Source organism: Carcharhinus amblyrhynchos, chromosome 15 (genome assembly GCF_965287045.1).
Source record: "Carcharhinus amblyrhynchos chromosome 15, sCarAmb.v2.hapA, whole genome shotgun sequence".
In the NCBI taxonomy this organism is placed as follows: Eukaryota; Metazoa; Chordata; class Chondrichthyes; order Carcharhiniformes; family Carcharhinidae; genus Carcharhinus; species Carcharhinus amblyrhynchos.
In genome coordinates, this window is record NC_137338.1 from 43,029,664 (window position 1) to 43,049,392 (window position 19,729).

The following is a 19,729-nucleotide window of genomic DNA, read 5'->3' on the forward strand; positions in this document are numbered from 1 at the left end:
CAGCAATCCTCCTTTCATACTTTGAATAGTTTTATACTTTGTGCAGTAAATTTGCGCAGATCAATTAGTCTGAATTATAATTCAAAATAGACAGTAATCCTGACTTAGACATAATAACTAAAGAAAGAGTAAATTTAGTTGATTTCAGGCCAGAATGTACCAGTACAAATGTAAAGTTAGGGACATTTTGAACAGCCAACATGTGTGCATCTGTGTTTTTTTTAATCGGAACTTCCTGTTACTGCTGTGGTTTTATCTTTAAGGTTCAGACAATTTTCTGCCAGATCGTTCTGAAAACTGTCTGAGACAATTGTTCAAAAATATCATGCTAAGAACAGTTGTCGTTTGCTTGCTGATTGTGACTGGTAAGTCTGTTATTCTTACTGTTGGGGGGATTCTTTTTTTAAGGGGGGCAAAGGAGTCATTTCATGTTTAGTGAAAGCATATACAGTGAAACCAGCCAGAACAAAACATTTGAATTCAGGAACTTCTGCTAGATAGGAACGATTAAACGTAAATCTGTTTAAATGTTAACGTATGTTTTGCCATACAAAGGTTTTTGTAAAATATGAGGCAATTCAAATCACCATTTTTTGAAAACAATTTAGAAAGATTGTTACATGTGAAGTAAGTGAGAAGCAGGTTTATTTGGTTTCTCTAAATGGGGGTTAATATGTGTGCAGCCAGGGATATGATTAAATGTAAGCATGCCATGATATTATCAATATTACAATCAGGACCAAGTAGACTCATTTTTATTCAACTTGTGTACCTAAATTCTAAGAAAAATCTTTTCAGAATATGCAGGTTTCATTTATTTCGCACATTTTGATTACCCAGTAGCACCATGCGATCTGTGACTTACATCGCACACTATGCCGTCTTGTGTCTTATTCATCCCTATTATGAATTTAATCCAAAATTTCCTGAAGAAGTTATCTGAATAAGTAGATCAATGACATGACTTGAAGTCATTGACTTCTGAATTTAAAATCATTTCACTGTATTCAAATTAATTATTTGAGCTTTGCATACATTCAGTTGTTGTATTTTCAAGAACATTCTGAATTACGGATTTTTTTAATCATACGTTCAGAAGATTACATTCATCATTCAAGTTACCTAATTAAACAGGGGGTTAAATTGTATGTCCTTTCACCCATTTCTCAGGCAAGAAACAGAGGCTCAACAATCCGGATTGACAGCTCAATGTCCTGCCAGAATGCCAAGCGCAGGGTACCTAAGACACATCTAATGCAATATTATGTTATGTAAGAAACAGAAATGCCCAAAAAAACACTTTATAGGTATTAGTTATTTTAAATATGCCAATGAGGGGTCTATTACCTGTTTAAGAACTGCTCTGTGAAATTAGGAACTAAGCAGATGTTTTTCAGTTCCTTCTGCTTCCAAACCAAAACTTGTCATTGACTACCAGAGAACCGCAGTCCATTCTTTTTCAGGGTTTCAAAGTTTTGAAACAGCTCACCTTCCTTAATTTTCTCTCTTCAAGTTTACAAGTCTTTAAACTTCAAAATTAGGCTGATCGGATTACTAAATGATACATTTTAATCTTCTCCCAAACTCCTTTAAATCTTGCTAATTTTCTGGATTATTATTCTGAACATCAGCTAGGTTCCTTCATTAATGAAAAACCTAATTATCATTGTACACCAAACAAACTTTCTGTGGCATTAAGTGCAGAAAAGCAAATACATACATGTGCATTAATGTGGTCATATATGTTTATATACAGAAACATAGAATCCCATAGTTCAGAAAGAGGCCATTTAGTCCGTTGATTCTGCACTGACTCTGTGAAAGACCATCAAACCCAGGCTTACTCCTCCTGCCCATAACCCCATGTATTTACCATGGCCAATCTCCCGAACCTATACAACTTTGGAATGAAGGGGCAATTTACCAGGGTCAATCCATCTAATCTGTACATCTTTGGACTGTGGGAGGAAGCCAGAGCACTTGGAGGAAACTCACACAGTCAAGGGGAGAATGTCTGTATGGAGTTTGCACAATCGCCCAAGGCCTGAATCAAACCTGGGTCCCTGGCACTGTGGGGTAGCAATGTTAACCACAGGGCCACCATGCCAATATCTGTTCCTTATATGCATGTAGCCTTTCTACTTAATGCATTTTGTGGTGTATAATACTCTGCTTTTGTATGGTGCATGCTTGCAAAGTATGCTGCTGTGAAGACATAAACTGTTTACTACAACTCTGCACTAGTTACAATCCACTTCAGTGAAAAATGTGAGAAAACAAATTAAGCACATTTGAGAGCAAATCTCGTTTAAGGAGCATACCATCAAAACACAATATGGTGTTAATTTGCCTGTCTCCAAAGTACGAAGAAAAAATAATATTCTAGGATTGCTATATCCCATAATTCCATCTCTCAATGGATTGTTAAATGCTGCCAGTTGAAAGGAATTTATAGTACAGGTGGATATATATCTTTTTCATATATGTATGACTGTTTCCTGCATGCACAGATTTGTTTCATTCATGCACCTAGTTCTGTATATGTTCCTATCCAAATAATAGCCACTATCTCAGTGTAGTACTAAGGGAATGCTGTACTGTCTTTCAGATAACAACTGAACATATGCTTTGTGTGTATATTCCAATATTTTGGGCATGCAATAAATATGAGAATTTTGGAACTAGTGGTTGAGAAAGTTTAGTTCACATTCAACCATTCTGGTATTAGCAAAAGGTAATTACAATGAAGGTATTGGCTCATAATCAATTGCTATCAGTTAATCTACAACAGACCAAGAAACGAAGAAAGGAAATTCTTGGTGGCCTGGTGGTTAACACTACTGCCTCATAGTGCCAGGGACCCGGGTTCAATTCCCAGCTTGGGTTACTGTCTGTGTAGAGTCTGCACATTCTCCCCATGTCTGCAATGGGTTTCCTCCGGGTGCTCCAGTTTCCCCTCTCAGTCCGAAAGACATGCTGGTTAGGTGCACTGGTCATGCTGAATTCTCCCCCAGTGTACCCGAACAGGCACCAGAGTGTGGCGACTAGGAGATTTTCACAATGTTAAGTCTACTTGTGACTAATAAATAAATAAAGCATTGGGAACTATAGCTCCAAAATCACTGTTCCTCCCAAGCAAGAACTTTTAACTCAATAAATGAGTGAAATAAGATCCAACCCTGTCCCCAGTTGTTTCAATGACAACTATCGCCTTCTAAATAGATGGTAACAAATTCTAACTTACGAAACATCAAAAAGAATCAAAAAGAGAGTGAGAAGTTTATCCCATAATCAACAACACTAAAATAGTTGAATTGTCTCTTTTTTTTAGATATTACTAGTGCTGTATGATTGCAACAGCTGAATGTCAAAATAGTGAAGTGTGCATGAGGTTTTGATGCAATAAATGGCTGAAAAAAATGCAAGTATTATTCTTATTGCACAAAATATAATATAACTAGAGTCAGATGTCTGTTCAAGATTAGACACAAGGTGTGGGATTTTCTTGCCGTGCTCATCCCATGACCGAAAAATCCTGCCCGAGGTCAGTGGACCTTTGCACGATTCTGTCCCGCCTGCTATGATTCCTATGGAAGGTGGGATGGGGAAATTCTGCCAAGGTAATATCTCAACTTGCCACTCAGTGTTGGGAGAAGTAAGGATCAAGCCTCAAGTAATAACGTCCAAGCAGTTTCTAGCATCAACAGAAATTAAAGTTGGGCAGTTTCTACATTGGTGTTATTGTGGGAAATTACCACTACGGAGTCAGACTGGGGGTGCAACAATACAGTTTTGTTTAACAAAGCTTTGTGGAGAAAAGGCATTGGCACTCTGCAGTGCTGGGCAGCTACCTTCTCTCAACGATACAATAGGAACAGTTTATTTTTATATCTTTCAGACAATTGATAGTCTGGACATTAGCCATTTAACATATCATTATAGTTGAGTAGGATCGATAGTTTAGCACATTGTTACAGCCAGACATATACAGACATTGGCAGTTAACATTTCATTGTTTCACAGAATGGATACATTTCCTCTATCAGTGACTATCAATGACTTAGTTTTGATCTATACATACAGTAATTAGTTTTCCTGCATTTATGTAATCCTGTTCCCATTAATGGCTAATCTCCTTATTGTCCTTGGTCTGTCCTTATCTTAAAAGTGCCTCAAGCTCTCTACTGGGTTTTCTGCAGTATCTGATTCCTACATGTTTTATAAATATATAAAACGGAAAAGAGTGGCTGAAGTAATTGTTGGACCCTTAGAAAATGACAAGGGAGATTTAATAATGGGAAACGATGAAATGGCCGAGAACTTAAACAAGTTTTTTGTGTTGGTCTTCACAGTGGAGGACACAAATAGCATACCGATAATTAACAGTCATGGGACTGTAGAGGGTGAGGATCTTAAAACGATCACTATTGCTAAAGAGGTAATGCTGGGTAGGCTAATGGGACTAAAGGTAGACAAAGGGTACGGGGAATTACAAAATCAAAGGTAAAGGAGAGGGTATGAGCGCAGGTTAATGTTGAGGACATTCAACTAGTTAACAGAGTAGAGGGCTCGGGAGAGGTTAGCAGCGTTTCAACAAATCACGTCCAGATAAAGGCTGACTTAAAGGCACTTTCACTTTGTTTCAAATGCTTTGTGCATTCAGGTAATGAGTTGATGGCACAAATCAGCACAAATGGGTATGATCTAATGGCCATTACAGAAACGTGGTTGCAGGGTGACCGGGGCTGGGAACTGAATATCCAGGGGTATCAGACATTTAGGAAAGATAGACAGGAAGGAAAAGGGGGTGGGGTAGCTCTGCTAATAAAGGATAATATTAAGGCAGTAGTGAGAGATGATGTAGGCTCTAAGGAGCAAAACGTGGGATCATTGTGGGTGGAGATAAGGAATAGTAAGGGGAGAAAGTCACTGGTGGGCATGGTCTATAGACCCCCAAATAATAACTTTGAGGTGGGGAGGGCGATAAACAAGCAAATAATGGATGCGTGCAAAAACAGAACAGCAACAATCATGGGGGATTTTAACCTGTATATCGATAAGCTGACTCAATTTGGACGCAGTCGACTTGAGGAAGAGTTCTTAGAATGCTGTCGGGATAGTTTCCTTGAACAGTATGTTACAGAACCTACGAGGGAGCGAGTTATCTTAGATCTGGTACTGTGTAACGAGGCAGGTAGAATTAAGGATCTTCTTGTGAGGGATCCTCTTGGGATGAGTGATCACAATATGGTTGAATTTCTGATACAGATGGAGGGTGAGAAATTAGGGTCCCAAATCAGTGTCATCTGCTTGAACAGAGGGGAGTATGATAAGATGAGGGCGGAATTGGCTAATGTAGACTGGGAGTGCAGACTGGTTGGTAGGACAGTTGAGGAACAGAGGAGGATTTTTAAGGAGATTTTTTTCAGTACTCAGCAAAAATATATTCCGGTGATGAAGAAGCACTGTAAGAAAAGGGATAACCAGCTATGGATAATGAAGGAAATAAGAGAGTATTAAATTAAAAACCAATGCATACAGAGTGGCCAAAAATAGTGGGGAATTAGAAGATTGGGAAAGCTTTAAAAAACAACAAAGAACGACTAAGAAAGCGATAAAGAAAGAAAAGATAGATCATGAAACTAAACTAGCTCAAAATATAAAAAATAATAGTAAAAGTTTTTACAAATATATAAAAAGGAAGAGAGTGGCTAGAGTGAATGTTGGACCCTTGGAGTACAAGAGAGGGGATTTAATAGTGGGAAACAAGGAAATGGCTGAGACTTTAAATAAGTTTTTTGTGTCGGTCTTCACGGTGGAGGACACAAATAGCTTACCGAATATTAACGATCGAGGATTGGTAGGAAGTGAGGTCCTTAATACAATTACTGTTACTAAAGAGGGAGTGCTTGGTAGACTAATGGGACTGAAAGTAGACAAGTCCCCGGGCCCAGATGGAATGCATCCCAGGGTACTGAAGGAAATGGCAGAAGTAATAGCAGATGCAGTAGCAGTTATTTATCAAAATTCGCTGGACTTTGGGGAAGTGCCAGCTGATTGGAAAACAGTTACTGTTACACCGCTGTTTAAAAAAGGAAGTAGACAAAAGGTGGGTGACTACAGGCTGGTTAGTTTAACATCTGTAGTTGGGAAAATGCTGGAATCCATCATTAAAGAAGAAATAGCAGGACACCTGGAAAAGAATGGTTCGATCAAACAGACACAACATGGATTCATGAAGGGAAAGTCGCGTTTGACGAATTTACTGGATTTTTATGAAGATGTGACTAGTGCGGTTGACAGAGGGGAACCGGTGGATGTGGTGTTTTTAGATTTCCAGAAGGCGTTCGATAAGGTGCCTCACAAAAGGTTGCTGCAGAAGATTAGGGTACACGGAGTTGGGGGTAAAGTGTTAGTGTGGATTGAGGATTGGCTATCTAACAGGAAGCAGAGAGTCAGAATCAATGGGTGCTTTTCTGGTTGACAGTCAGTAACCAGTGTTGTGCCGCAGGGATCAGTGCCGGGGTCTCAACTGTTTACCATATACATAGACGATTTGGAGGAGGGGACCGAATGTAGAGTAACAAAGTTTGCAGATGACACAAAGATGAGTGGGAAAGAAAATTGCGTGGAGGACACAAAGTCTACAGAGAGATTTGGGTAGGCTAAGTGAACGAGCAAGGATCTGGCAGATGGGGTATAACATTGGTAATTATCCACTTTGGAAGGAATAATAGTAAAATGGACTATTATTTAAACAGTAAAAAAGTACAATATGCTACTGTTCAGAGGGACCTCCTTGTGCATGAATCACAAAAACTCAGTCTGCAGGTGCAGCAGGTGATCAAGAAGGCAAATGGAATGTTGGCCTTTATCTCAAGAGGGATGGAGTATAAAAGCAGGGAGGTCTTGCTGCAATTGTACTAGGTACTGATGAGGCTTTACCTAGAGTACTGTGTGCAATTTTGGTCCCCTTATTTAAGAAAGGATATATTGGCTTTGGAGGGGGTGCAGAGAAGGCTCACCAGGTTGATTCCAGAGATGACGGGGTTAGCTTATGAGAGATTGAGTAGACTGGATCTGTACTCATTGGAGTTTAGAAGGTTGAGGGGAGATCTTATAGAGACATATAAGATAATGAAGGAGTTAGACAGGGTAGAAGCAGTGAGGTTATTTCCACTTAGAAAGGAAACAAGAACTAGAGGGCGAAGCCTCAAAATAAGGGGAGTCAATTTAGAACAGAGTTGAGGAGGAACTTCTTCTCCAAGAGGGTAGTGAATCTTTGAAATTCTCTGCCCATTGAAGCAGCAGAAGCTACTTCGTTAAATGTGTTCAAGACACAGATAGATAGATTTTCGACCAATAAGAAAATTAAGGGTTTAAGCAGGCAGGTAAATGGAACTGAACACTATCAGATCAGCAATGATCTTATTGAATGGCGGAGCAGAAGGAGTTAGATGGCCTACTCCTGCTCGTATTTCTTATGTTCTTATGTTTAATGTTAAATAACTGTCTGTCCTGCATGTTTTTAGCTTCAAGTAGCTGTCTGCACTAAAAGTCAGAGCCTGCTTAATGTCTCTCTTCCAGGTAACTTTTTTACATGCCAGGTAGCCATCTTTGTGGTTTTTCCCATTCCAGTGTCCCAGCAGCAATGCTATTTCTGAACATTAGAAATAGGAATTGACTTTTCAGCATCCCATGTCCTGCTTTGCTATTCAATCAGATCATGCCTGACCTGCAGTTCAACCTTCCTATCTTTACCAAACATTCTCCCTCTGACAGTCTTATTGAACAAAAATCTATCTATCTCAGTCCTAACCAGCACAGGTTAAATCCCAGTGTCAGTGCAATGACGTCTTTAAGAGGCCATTAATTGGCAATTTAAGGCTCTCAATTAATCCATGAGTAGGTAGGTGTATCGATGCCTGATGCATCCCAGCCGCTGGTACAATTGCAACGGGGGGGGGGGGGGGGGGGGGGTGGGGGGGAGGCAGGTGGTGGCATGGGTGGTGTTGGTGGTCAGAGAGACAGGTAAGCACAGGTACAGATATCCTTTGAAAGGTGAGACTCACACGTCTGCTTAGCATATATAGCCTTTCTTTAATATTCTACACTGATCATGAATTAAAAGTGATTAAATATGTTGCATAGAGGGTTTAGAAGATACTGGTTGTATTACTGGGCTAGTGCTCCAGAGGTCTGGACTAATGTTTCAGAGATAGGAGTTCAAATTCCCCTATGGCAGCTGTAGAATTTTTTTATAAACTCTGGAATAAAATAACGATGGCCATGAAATTAACGGATTGGCATAAAAACTCCATATGACCCACTAATGTCCTTCAGGGCAGGAAATCTGATGTCCTATCCACTGTGGCCTCCATGTGACTCCAGATCCACACCATCACTGATTCTTAGCTGTTCTCTGAAACGGCCTAGCTAGTTACTCAGTTGTTTGAGGCGAGCAATAAATGCCAACCTAGTCAGAAACATCAAAATCCCCTGATTGAATTAAAGAAAATAATTGCAGGAATATCTGGTTACTTCTTTAAAATTGGCTTGGAACTGTTGTTCTCCTTTAAATTGAACTTTTTCTCTTTGACCCAACATTTTGGAAACATTTAATCAGAAGATAGAAAAACATTATGATTGGATTTGTCTCTCTTTTGCAATAGACTTGATTCTAATCAATTTTGGTGAATATTTTTATTATAACAAACAAATTACCATGAAGGAAGTTGCCAAATAAATGCCAAGGGCACAATGACCCAGTCATGCTCGCCCCGAGACCAGAAATTTCCACCCGAGGTCAACAGATCTTTAAATGATCTGTCAAATTTTCCATCCCACCTGTAATCATTTCTGAGAAGGGCAAGACTGGAACATCTGCCCCTAAGCCAACGCTTTTATTCCGTGATCTAACCAATTTAAAATATATCAGATGTTTAAAATATTTATTAGTTCATAGTATTTTAATAGATAGCCTTAGTGCATCTTTGTTTTTAATTTTTAAACATATGGGCAATGATGCTACAAAAATATTTCTGTGACATAACCACTATAATTCAGGATTTAGTCCATCTACAATCTGAACAACTTTGCCACAAGCCGATAAGAGTTGCAATAAATTCAAATAGTGAGTGGTTCACTGGGGTTCATCAGCATCAAGTGCCATCTGTAACCATAGCAACTCACAGTTACCAACAGGCAGTGAGCTTTCAGTGGCATCAGTATCACAGACAAAGCAAATTGGTACCGCACAGCTGACACAATGCAATAAAAAATGCAGGCCCTCAGTCTCTGTACACATTCTGTCTATCACTAAGACAACCAAAGAATCAAACACTGTGCTCCCCGCTATGAAATACAATGCTTTTTACAGGGTTAAAGTACCATAGCAAATCATTTATTTAATGTTCTTAATAAAGCATTGCAAAACTGACATGCATACACTGTCAGTAAAATACTGCAGCACTATTTATCAAGTTTATCACAGGTAGAAGATTTGTATCAAGCCTCTATTAGTGGTGAATTACATATTTTTCTGTTCAGAATTTACTAATAGGCCTTGGGGATTCCACCAGTCACAACTAGGAGCCCACTAGTATGATCAGACAAGTGGCTGGTTTCAAAGGCTTTATTGCTCTTTCCAGGAGTTCCTAATGTCTTGTCAAGGGTGCAACTTTGTTTGATCGTTACAATGCAAATAACAGCAGAGACATCAGCAGTGGTTCTCCATATTTGGAGCTCTGATTCGTGGACCCAGAAAGAGACCTAGTAATGCAGTGACAGCCACTACATCCAGTGAGATGAGGCAAATAGTTACAGGGGTGCTGACAAGACTAAATTATCTAAAAGAAAAAGTGTTTGCATAAACATAGCCCCTTTCGTAACATCACATAGTGCTTAGCCAGTGAAGTACCCATGAAGTGTCACTATTATTATAGTTTGGGTATCATGAAGGACAGGCTGCAAGTGTCATGAAAGTGATAATGATAACATAATCTTCATTTATTGTGTATATTGGTTGAGGGATGAATATTGATCAGGAAATAATTCCCCTGTTCTTTATTGAATTAGTGTCAGGGGATCTTTTTACGTTCGCCTGAGAGGGCAGATGTGACCTTGGTTTAGCATCACATCCAAGAGACAGTGCAGGACTCTCTCACCACTGTATTAGCCTGTTAGCCTAGATTTTGATGTTTGTGGCTCTGGGATGGAAAATAAACCCACATCTTTTGACTTCAAAGTTGGGCATGCTATTAACTGAGGTACAGCTGAAATACTGGAATAATTTTTTTTGTGCTTTATGGCCACTGCAAGCAAGGCTTTCAACTCTATGTATAGCACAAAACTTTCACATGACCTCTTCAGATATCCACCTGGATGTGTGCAGTTTGCAGCAGGAATCACAAGACAGTGATCAGAAGTGTTGATGCTTTTCCTCTCTAAGTCCAGTCTGTAAAATATAATTCAAACTTCTATTGCTCCTTAGTTTTGACCAACTAACAGCACGCACCCGGGTATTGAAATCGGGACATTCAGACTGACTGATGAGTTATGTGATCGCATTAATTCAAGAAATAAATACTGCATTCCACAACTTCCAGTCCTATATCCTCTATCTAGTCACTGACAGCCTGAGTATCAGCTCGGCTCAATAGCAGCTCCTTGTCTCTCTCTGTCACAAGATCGTAGATTTAAGTCTCATGATTTGAGTGTACATAACCTGGACTCAAATTTCAGTAGACTGTTGAAGATGCTCTAGCCTGAGGGAGGTACTAATTGGAGCCAATCTGTCTCTTTGTTGATGTATGAACAAATTCAGTTGTGGTTTGGGCTCTGTGCTTTCAATGGGTTCAATTCCCAATCAGGAAACCTAGCTTTGCAGAGCAGGTTTGAGTGGCTGAATTTTCTGTTCCAGTGGTGTAATTTTTTAAAGAGCATCAAATTATTCTAATGTCTTGACTAGCTTTCCATCTCATTACTCTTTGTGGGAACTAGAGTGTTAAAGTCAGCTTCTGCATTTACCTAGGCTGGAAATTTCCTTGGAGCTGCTCCCACTCCACTGTAATAGAATCACAAAACTATTTCTGCACATAAGGAGGTCATTGGATCCATTGAGTACATGTCAGGTCTCTGGAAGAACAATTTAGCTAATCCCACTCCCCATCTCTTCCCTCGTAAGCCTACTTTTTTTCCCCTTTCAAATACAATTCTCTTTTGAAAGTCACAGATGAATCTCCCTCAAATACACTCTCAGGAAATGCATTCCAGATTCTAACCACTTGTTATGTAGAAAAAGATTATGCTTCTGTGTTTTTGTCAATCACTTTAAGTCACTGTTCTTTGGTTACCAGTCTTTCCACCAGTGGAAACAATTCCTTTATATCAACTCTGGCTTGATCCCTCCTGATTTTGAGTCTGATATTCTGCCATCTTTCTTTAAGGTGAACAATCCCAGTTTCTCCAATCCATCCACTTGACTGAAGTCTTTCATCACTGGAATCATTCTTATATTTTTTGTTCTGCACCCATTTAATGCCACTCTAAAGTGAGATGTCCAGAATTGGACAAATACTTCCAAATGGGGCAAACCTATAATTTAAAATGGCCCATCATAAACTCTTTGATTATATACTAAATGCAGAATCTATAAACCCCAAGATTTTGTAACTGCTCCCTCATTTTGGGCTACCTCCTTCAATGATTGGCACATAAATACATATACGTATATTACACATGCACACACACACATCCCAAAATCTCTCTAGTATTGCACCTGGGACCAAGTGGTCACATGATGACACGGCTACTAAAGGAGTTACATGTTGGGAGTTTTCCCTGGAGCACAGACAGAGTTACAGCATGCAAGAGCTACTAACTGTACTTAATAAACTGTTGTTGTTATAAGTCCTTGGTCACCAGTCGTGGGAACCCAGATTTCTACAATACCCATTATTTGTTATACTCTTAATTTTGAGAGTACATAATCTGGACTCAAATTTCAGTAGACTGTTGAAGGTGCTCTAACCTGAGGGGGTGCTAATTGGAGCCACAGCTATCTCTTTGTTGATGTATGAGCAAATTCAGTTGTGGTTTGGGCTCTGTGCTTTCAATGGGTTGATGGAAATCACTGTTTAGGCAAATAAATGGATTTTCAGCAATGTTGTTGCAAAGAAGCAAAAGCAATTCTAAGGAAATTCATAACCCTACCAGACATCCTTGTCTATGAAACACTGCAAAACATCCCAATGACGTGTGAGGGTTATATACAAGTGCAAATTCTTTCTGGTACATCAGTATTTACTCTAATTGTATTCGCGTTTATTATAATAAAAACAATTTCAAAGTGAATTGATAATATCTTAATTCCCTTTCTTTCTCTACTTAGGAGTCCAAATATCAAAAACTAAAGAGAATGTAACAGCTGTGGAGGGTGATTCAGTAACCTTACGATGTAGCTCTTCTGAAAAGAATGCCAAGATAGTATTGGTTGAATGGAATAAACTCAGGAACAAAACCACACTTGCTGTTAGCCATTTAAACAGTACACATCATTTCAATCAGCGAATAAGAATGGAAGTCAAAGATCAACATTCCACAATCACAATCCAAGAAGCTCTCCAATCAGACAAGGGCTGGTATTCCTGCATATTCCAAACCTTTCCAAATGGAAAACAGGAGGACCAAATATATTTGGATGTAAAAGGTAATTTTGGAAAATTTCCTACTTTTATAAACTATCTGAATGTTATGAACTATTGCAATAATTAAGTTTTTTATAATGCAATGAGCAAGAAGTTGTATGACTGGCTACTTTTTGGGTCAGTTAACAAACAAAACAATTTGTAAAAACTGTACTTTTGTGTCAATATTCAAATAAATGCAGCTTACAATCTGCACATCTCTGGACTGTGGAAGAAACTGGAGCATGCAGGGGAAACCCACACAGACATGGGGAGAATGTGCAAACTCCACACAGACAGTGACTCAAGTCAGGAATTGAACCCAGGTCCCTGGCGCTGTGAGCCAGCAGTGCTAACATGCCATCCTAAGGAGGAATGGTTTTGGAAGGGAATTCCAGAGCTTAGGGTCAAAACAGTTAAAGGCACGATGTTTGATGGAGCGATTGAAATCAGGGATATTCAAAAGATCAGGATTTAATGAGTTTATATTGGAGGGTTCTGGGATTGGAGTTCACAGAGGTAGGAACTAGAAAGACAATGCGCTGTTTGGAAAACCAGGATGAGAATTTTATTATTGAGTTTTAAAATGGATTGAGCAGGAGCCAGTTAGGTCAGCGAGAACAGGTGGTGGGTGAATAGGTTTTCATGCAGTTTAGAAAAGAGGTAGCAGAGTTTGTGATGACCTCAGAATGACAGAGGGTAAAATGCGGGAGACCAGGCAGGAGTGCATTAGAATGGCTAACGCTGTACATAACAAAGACACAGCTGAGGGTTACAACAATAGGGGACATTGTTACAGAGGTGGAAAGAAGCTATCTTAGTGATGGCACGGATATTTGGTAGGAGGTTCATCTTGGGGTCAAATATAACATGAGGGTATGAGCAATCTGGTTCAGCCACAAACATTTGCCAGGGAGAGGAGGAGTGAAGTCAGTGGCAAAAGATCAGAGTCTGCGGCGGGGACCAAAACCAATTGTTTCTTTTTTCCCAATATTTAATCAGAAGAATTTTCTGTTCATCCAGTACCGGATGCCGAACAAGCAGTACGACATTTTACAGAAAGCTATGGTTGAGGGAGGCAACAGTGCAGTAGAGGTAGGTGACATCTGTGCACTTGTGGAAATGGACATGTTTTTGGAGGAGTGAGGTCTCACCCGGTTAAATGCTGGAGGAGAGGAATTGGAGGAGAATGGTGTAACCAACTATGTCAAAAGCTGCAGACAGTTTGAGAAGTGTGATGAGGAATAGTTTATCTTTTGGTACTGTGGCAAGAACGAAAGTCTGATTGGAGGTATTCAGGGTAGGCCGGACATATATTTGTGAGGTGACAACAGATCCAAGGAACTTAGCGTGAAGAGGTGAGGCAGTAGTTTGCAAGTATAGAGGTGTCAAAGGTTTTTTTTTTGAGTAGGGGGTGATAAGACAGATTTGAGGGAGAGAATCTGAGGAAAGATAACAGTTAACAATATTAGCTAAAATGGGAACCAGGAAGGGAAGTTAGATTGGCAGTTTAATTGGGATTTGCTCAAGAGAGCAAGAGGTGTGCCTTATGGACAAGATTTGAGGTAGATAGGAGAGAAACTAGAGAAAGAAACAAGCTCAGGTAGATAGGAGAGAAACTAGAGAAAGAAACAAGCTCAGGATTAAGGCCTTGATCTTATTGGAAAAGTAATCTATGAGTACCTCCCACTTGTTGGGGGTGAGAATAGATGAGACAAGGGAAAAGGGTCTAATAAGACAGTTTGCAGTTGGGATAAGAAGCTCAGGGTTTGCTTGGCATTTCTGAATAATCCTGCATTAGCATGGAAGGTGACAGCAGGGTTCGATAGTGTTTTGTCAGATCTGGCGGTGGATAGCTAAATCATGGTGGCACAGTGCTTAGTACTGTTGCTTCACAGCGCCAGGAAGCATAATGGAAGACATGCTCCAGTCTTCATCAATGGGGATGAAGTGGAAACGGTTGAGTACTTCCAAGTTTTTAGGTGCCCAGATCACTAACAACCTGTTCTGGTCCCTCCAGGCTGATGCTATAGTTAAAAAAAAAAGCCCACCAATGCTTCTACTTTCTCAGGAGGCTAAGAAATTTGGCATGTCCTCTATGATTCACACCAACTTTCACAGATGCAACACAAAATATTCTTTCTGGTTGTACCACAACATGGTATGGTTCCTGCTTTGTACAAGACTGCAAAAAACTATAAACAGTTGAGTGAAGCTCAGTCCATCACACAAACCAGTCTCCCATCCATTGACTCTGTCCACACTTCCCACTGCCTCAGAAAAGCGGCCAGCGTAATGAAGGACCCCAGACATACTCTCCTCCACCTTCTTCCATCAGGAAAAAGATACAAAAGTCTGAAGACACATACCAACTAATTCAAGAACAGCTTCTTCCCTACTGTCATCAGACTTTTGAGTGGACCTACCTTGTATTAAGTTGATCTTTCTCCAGACTCTAACTATGATTGTAACACTACATTCTGCACTCTCTCCTTTCCTTCTCCATGTATGATATGCTTTGTCTGTTTAGTGTGCAAGAAACAATATTTTTCACTGTATACTCCTACATGTGAGAATAATAAATCAAATTTCTAATGTAGGAACATAATCAGGTGTGTGATAGTGTTCCCTTGTACAATTTGTCCCTTTCATCCCCTAGAAAGGATAGGGAGGGAGTAGAGGGATACCAACCACGTAAAGGCAGAAAATTTTTTCTTTAGTCTAGTTAGGCATCATGATCACCATGGGCTTGGAAAGCTGAAGGGTCTGTTCCTGTGCTGTATTTTGCTTCATTCTTCTTTGATGTTTCGAAAGCTCAAGTTGAAGTAATTTCTAGGATTTAATGGTAAATCAAATCTCAAATCCACAGTGATCTGAATTAAGCAGCAAAAAGTGTATAGTCATATTACTGGGGGTATTCTATAGACCATCAAAATAATGAGAGAGAGATTTTGAAAGGAAATTTGGTGGGCACTTGAAAGGAATAAACTCGCAGGGCTGGAGATAGAGAGAAGAAATAGGACTGACCGATTACTCCAGGAAGAGCCAGCATTGATTCGATAAGTCAAATAACCTCCTCTTGTGCCATAAGAATACTTGACTAATTGGCTCTTTTTAGATTGAGAAACCCCTGATCACCAGAATTAGCAGTTTCTGTGCCACACCATTACCACATGTAGATAAAACATTAGTTTCCTGTTTTCATGATTGGACACACTGACATAACCACAACATTAAAAGAGATACAGTTGATATTCAACTTGGACAGTCATTGAGGTCAATAGTAAAGAAATTCAGACAGAGTGCAAAATAGTTTATCAATCGCACATTTGTTGAAGCCACCCCACTTTGGACCAGTGCAAAATTTCAAAATGTGCATTCAGTAGTGCTTTTCCCCAATTCCAAATATAATTGATTCATACTGCTCCACGCAAACTCAATTACCACACGAGAGGTGAACTTTTTCATCGCTCTTATAATGCAGTGTGTGTCAGTGTACATGTAATGCAGTAAAGGTATTTACAGGAGAAATTTGGGTGCAAGTCATTTCCATTGCTAAAGTCCCTTGAAAAAACATCCCCCAAGTTTCCATGTGCTTCTTGGACTTTCACACTGTGTCCATACTGGCTTGCCTGCATGAGTCAGCATAAAAACCCATGTAAAATTTACAAATTTCCAGAGCTTGCATCAGTAATGCATTTTGAGTAGCACAGGTTGAGACTTTGGAAATCAACTGATCAGAAGTGAGAAGTTGCTGAGTTGAAATATAGGAACTCAGGAACAGGGGTAGGCCAGGAGTAGGCCCTTCAGCTCCTTGAACCTGCTCTGCTATCTGAGCAGCATGGTGGCACAGTGGTCAGTGCTTCACAGCGCCAGGACCCAGGTTCAAGTCTAGCCTTGGGTGACTGTGTGGAGTTTGCACTTTCTCCCTGTGTCTGCATGGGTTTCCTCCAGTGCTCCGGTTTCCTCTCACAATCCAACGATGTGCAGGTTAGGTGAATTGGCCATGCTAAACTGTCCCTTAGTGTCCGAAGGTATGTACATTAGATGCGTAGCCATGGTAAATGCATGGGCCTATGGGGGTAGGGCAGAGGGGAGGGTCCAAGTAAGATGCTCTTTTGAGAGTCCTGCACCACAGAGTTCACATCCTGCACCACAGAGTTCATGCCCTGCACCATGGAGTTCATGCTATGTCCCATGAAGTTCACGTCCTAATCCATGGAGTTCATGTCCTACCCCATGGAGTTCATGTCCTGCGCCATGGAATTCACACCCTCCACTAACCTCACCTCAACAATCTCACAAAAATATATACCTTAGTGAAGTGTGTACCTTGGTCATAGAGAGGCCTCAAACTTGTGAGCACCTCACTTTGTCTGATCCACAGCATCATCTCCTGGCTCTCTTACCAACCACACTTGCCAGACGTCCTGCACTAATGTCTCCACTGTTGTCACCACCCTCACAGTGTTCACCTGGCTGCCTCAGTGTGTCAACACGATCTCCTTAGACAGAAAGCAATGGCGCTCATCCAGTCAGTCTTTATGTCCCAGGAGTGAAGCTGACATTCTTCCCTGATTTTCCCAAATTTGCCTTTGGAAAGCCAGCATGTCAATTCCAGAGGCACTTCACTGGAGCTCAACAGAATCCTGGCTTTCAGAAAATCTCTGAGTGCCAGATTCCTTGGACATCCCTGCTTTTGTCTGCTGTGGATCAGACGGAGTGAGGTGCTCACAAGTTTGTAACTTTGAGGCCTCTCTATGACTAAGGTATATATTTCACTAAGGTACATATTTTTGTGAGGTTGTGGAGGCTGTGTTGTCCTCTCCCATCCCCACATTGAAAAATTTGAGAGTGGTGGTCTCTAGTCCCTGGCTGGTGGATGCACTGGGCTGCTGGCTGCTCCCTTGATGTACCTGCAAGAGACAGGGGATGTTGGCAGGGACACAAGAACAGAGAAGATTCACACTAGGTGGGTGTGATGGATGATGGTTTGTGGGTCCGCCCATGTTTTTTTGGACCCTCCTCATCCTTGGCACAGGATTGGTCCTCTTCATTCACACAACAAGCTGGAGGGTGCTTTTCTAAAAGGGCAAAGGGATCCCTCCACCCATCTCAAATCTCTTCCACCTATTGTGAACCAGCTGCAGCAAAGGCAGATAGTAAGGACATCTGCCACGTGTGGTTGGTAAGAGAGCCAGGGGATGATGAGAAGATACAGGAGAGATGAAGAAGTGTGTGGGAGAGTGAGTGGTGATGTCCAGGAGGTGCCAGTGACAGAGCTCCCTCTGTACGTGTGATGGGTGGGTGAGTGGAGAGAGGTGGTGAGAGTGAGAGTAATGACTTACCCTGGCTGGACGGAGAGCATCATTCACCCCCTTCTGGCACTGGATGCCCATCACCCTCTGAAGGGAGTTGGCACTTCCCACTGCACCACCACCTCTCATGCAGGAGGGTCTTGTTGGAGGATCTCTTCCCTGCCTGTGGGTATAAAATGTGGTGCCTCTCCTCAACAGCATTCAGCATTCTGGCCAGGGCACTCTCTGAGAATATTGGGCAGACTTTTTGCAGCCATTCTCTTTGCTGCACTTGGAACAAGTGGTGGGGAGCGCTGGGTTGGTATTTAAATGACATCTCCCACTGATTGAAGCACTGATGGAGGGAAGCTGATGGTGGGAAGATGAATCAGAGTCTGCCTGCCACGAAGGTAGTGTCAAACCCATTGAATTTTTTTTTTAAGAGTCAAAAAATATGGTAGGAAAGCCTTGCCAATGCTGTCTGCTGACTATCCTCTGCTTTTCTCACCCGAGTTGACCCTTAGACCAAAAACAGAAAATTCCACTCAGTGTCTTTGACTTTGTTAAGTACTAAATGTGATTTTGTGTTTCAAGTCATTCAATCTATCAATCAATTGCTTTTACTGGTCTGTGAGCAGTGAGATGTTACTCATTAAGCAATACAGCAAACACTTGTTGTTCCCGACATCCCCCCGCCGCCCCCGCCCCCCCCCCCCCCCAACCCCTGTGGCAAATTTGTTTACCCATGCAAATGTAGTTGTGAATGTAATTGAGGTTCATGGCCCCAAAACATCATTGATCTGTGATTTAAAATGTTGAACTCTTACTTTGCCCATGTCATTCTCATAGAAAAGCATGGACTGTGTGTGTTCCGGCAATGCACATGCACAAGATCACTGTTCATGATTTTGCACATTGAGACGCATCGTGGGGATGGAACCCCGTGAATAGCAGGGGTTTACTGTGATATATTTTTAGGGCAAAAGACAGAAGATGTGTATTACAATGCAGTAAGAATAGAGGTGGTTAGATGATGCGAATGCCTTAACTATCTAAAGTACAACAGTGCAGAAGTCCAAACTGATCACCTGCTTAGATTAGGGCTGGTTCCTTTACATACTGCAATCAAAGATTGTATCAACACATGGTAACATCGTGACCTCTCACAAGGTAATCTGATAAAGCTTTCCTCAGTCTTGCATAATTCTTTCAGTGCAGCTAACATTACTACAAATGCTGTGAGTGCCCTTTTAAAAACCAAAAGAAAAGCAAAAAAAGTACTAGAAATATGTTCATATTTGTACAACCTGGGCTTTATTGAAAGGGCTTATGCCCTTTCTGAATTACTGAACGATGTTCAATTAAACATTTAGTGATGTATAGTGTTTTTAATGTAATGTAATGATTGCAAATCACATCCTATATGTTACAAGTATTCAAATCAACAGTCTAAAAAGGTTAACCAAGTTTCTGGGTAATCTGTATCCATACCCTAATTAAAATGGTATAAAATAGCACTTCTGCAAACTGCAACAAAATGATTAATGACATGACACTACGTTGAAGATAACATATTATGTACATTTTCTGTAATTGCTGCATTTACTTCCTGTAACACTTAAGCTGTCACTGATGAAACATAAGGTTTCAGTTATGTAGCACTCCTGAAACTAGGGCAAAGGTTTGTTGTTTGAGATACCATTCTAAACCCTTAGGCATAATTTTGACTGACATTTCAGCGTAGCA

The 19,729-nt window shown here is 40.6% G+C and overlaps 1 protein-coding gene across 2 annotated transcripts in view; it reads left to right on the top strand.

Annotated features, from left to right (window-relative positions):
• LOC145352977 (uncharacterized) overlaps window positions 1-19,729 on the top strand; it is a 98,272-nt gene that overhangs the window by 63,372 nt on the left and 15,171 nt on the right. Inside the window, exons 1-2 of one of the 2 annotated variants that reach the window (XM_080203283.1) lie at window positions 243-365; window positions 12,392-12,709. The exons of the other annotated variant lie outside the window; for it this stretch is intronic. Coding sequence (XP_080059409.1) covers window positions 326-365; window positions 12,392-12,709 — 358 coding nt within the window. The 5' untranslated portion in view covers window positions 243-325. Of the gene's footprint in view, window positions 1-242; window positions 366-12,391; window positions 12,710-19,729 lie in introns of those variants that run through there. 2 annotated transcript variants of the gene reach the window in all.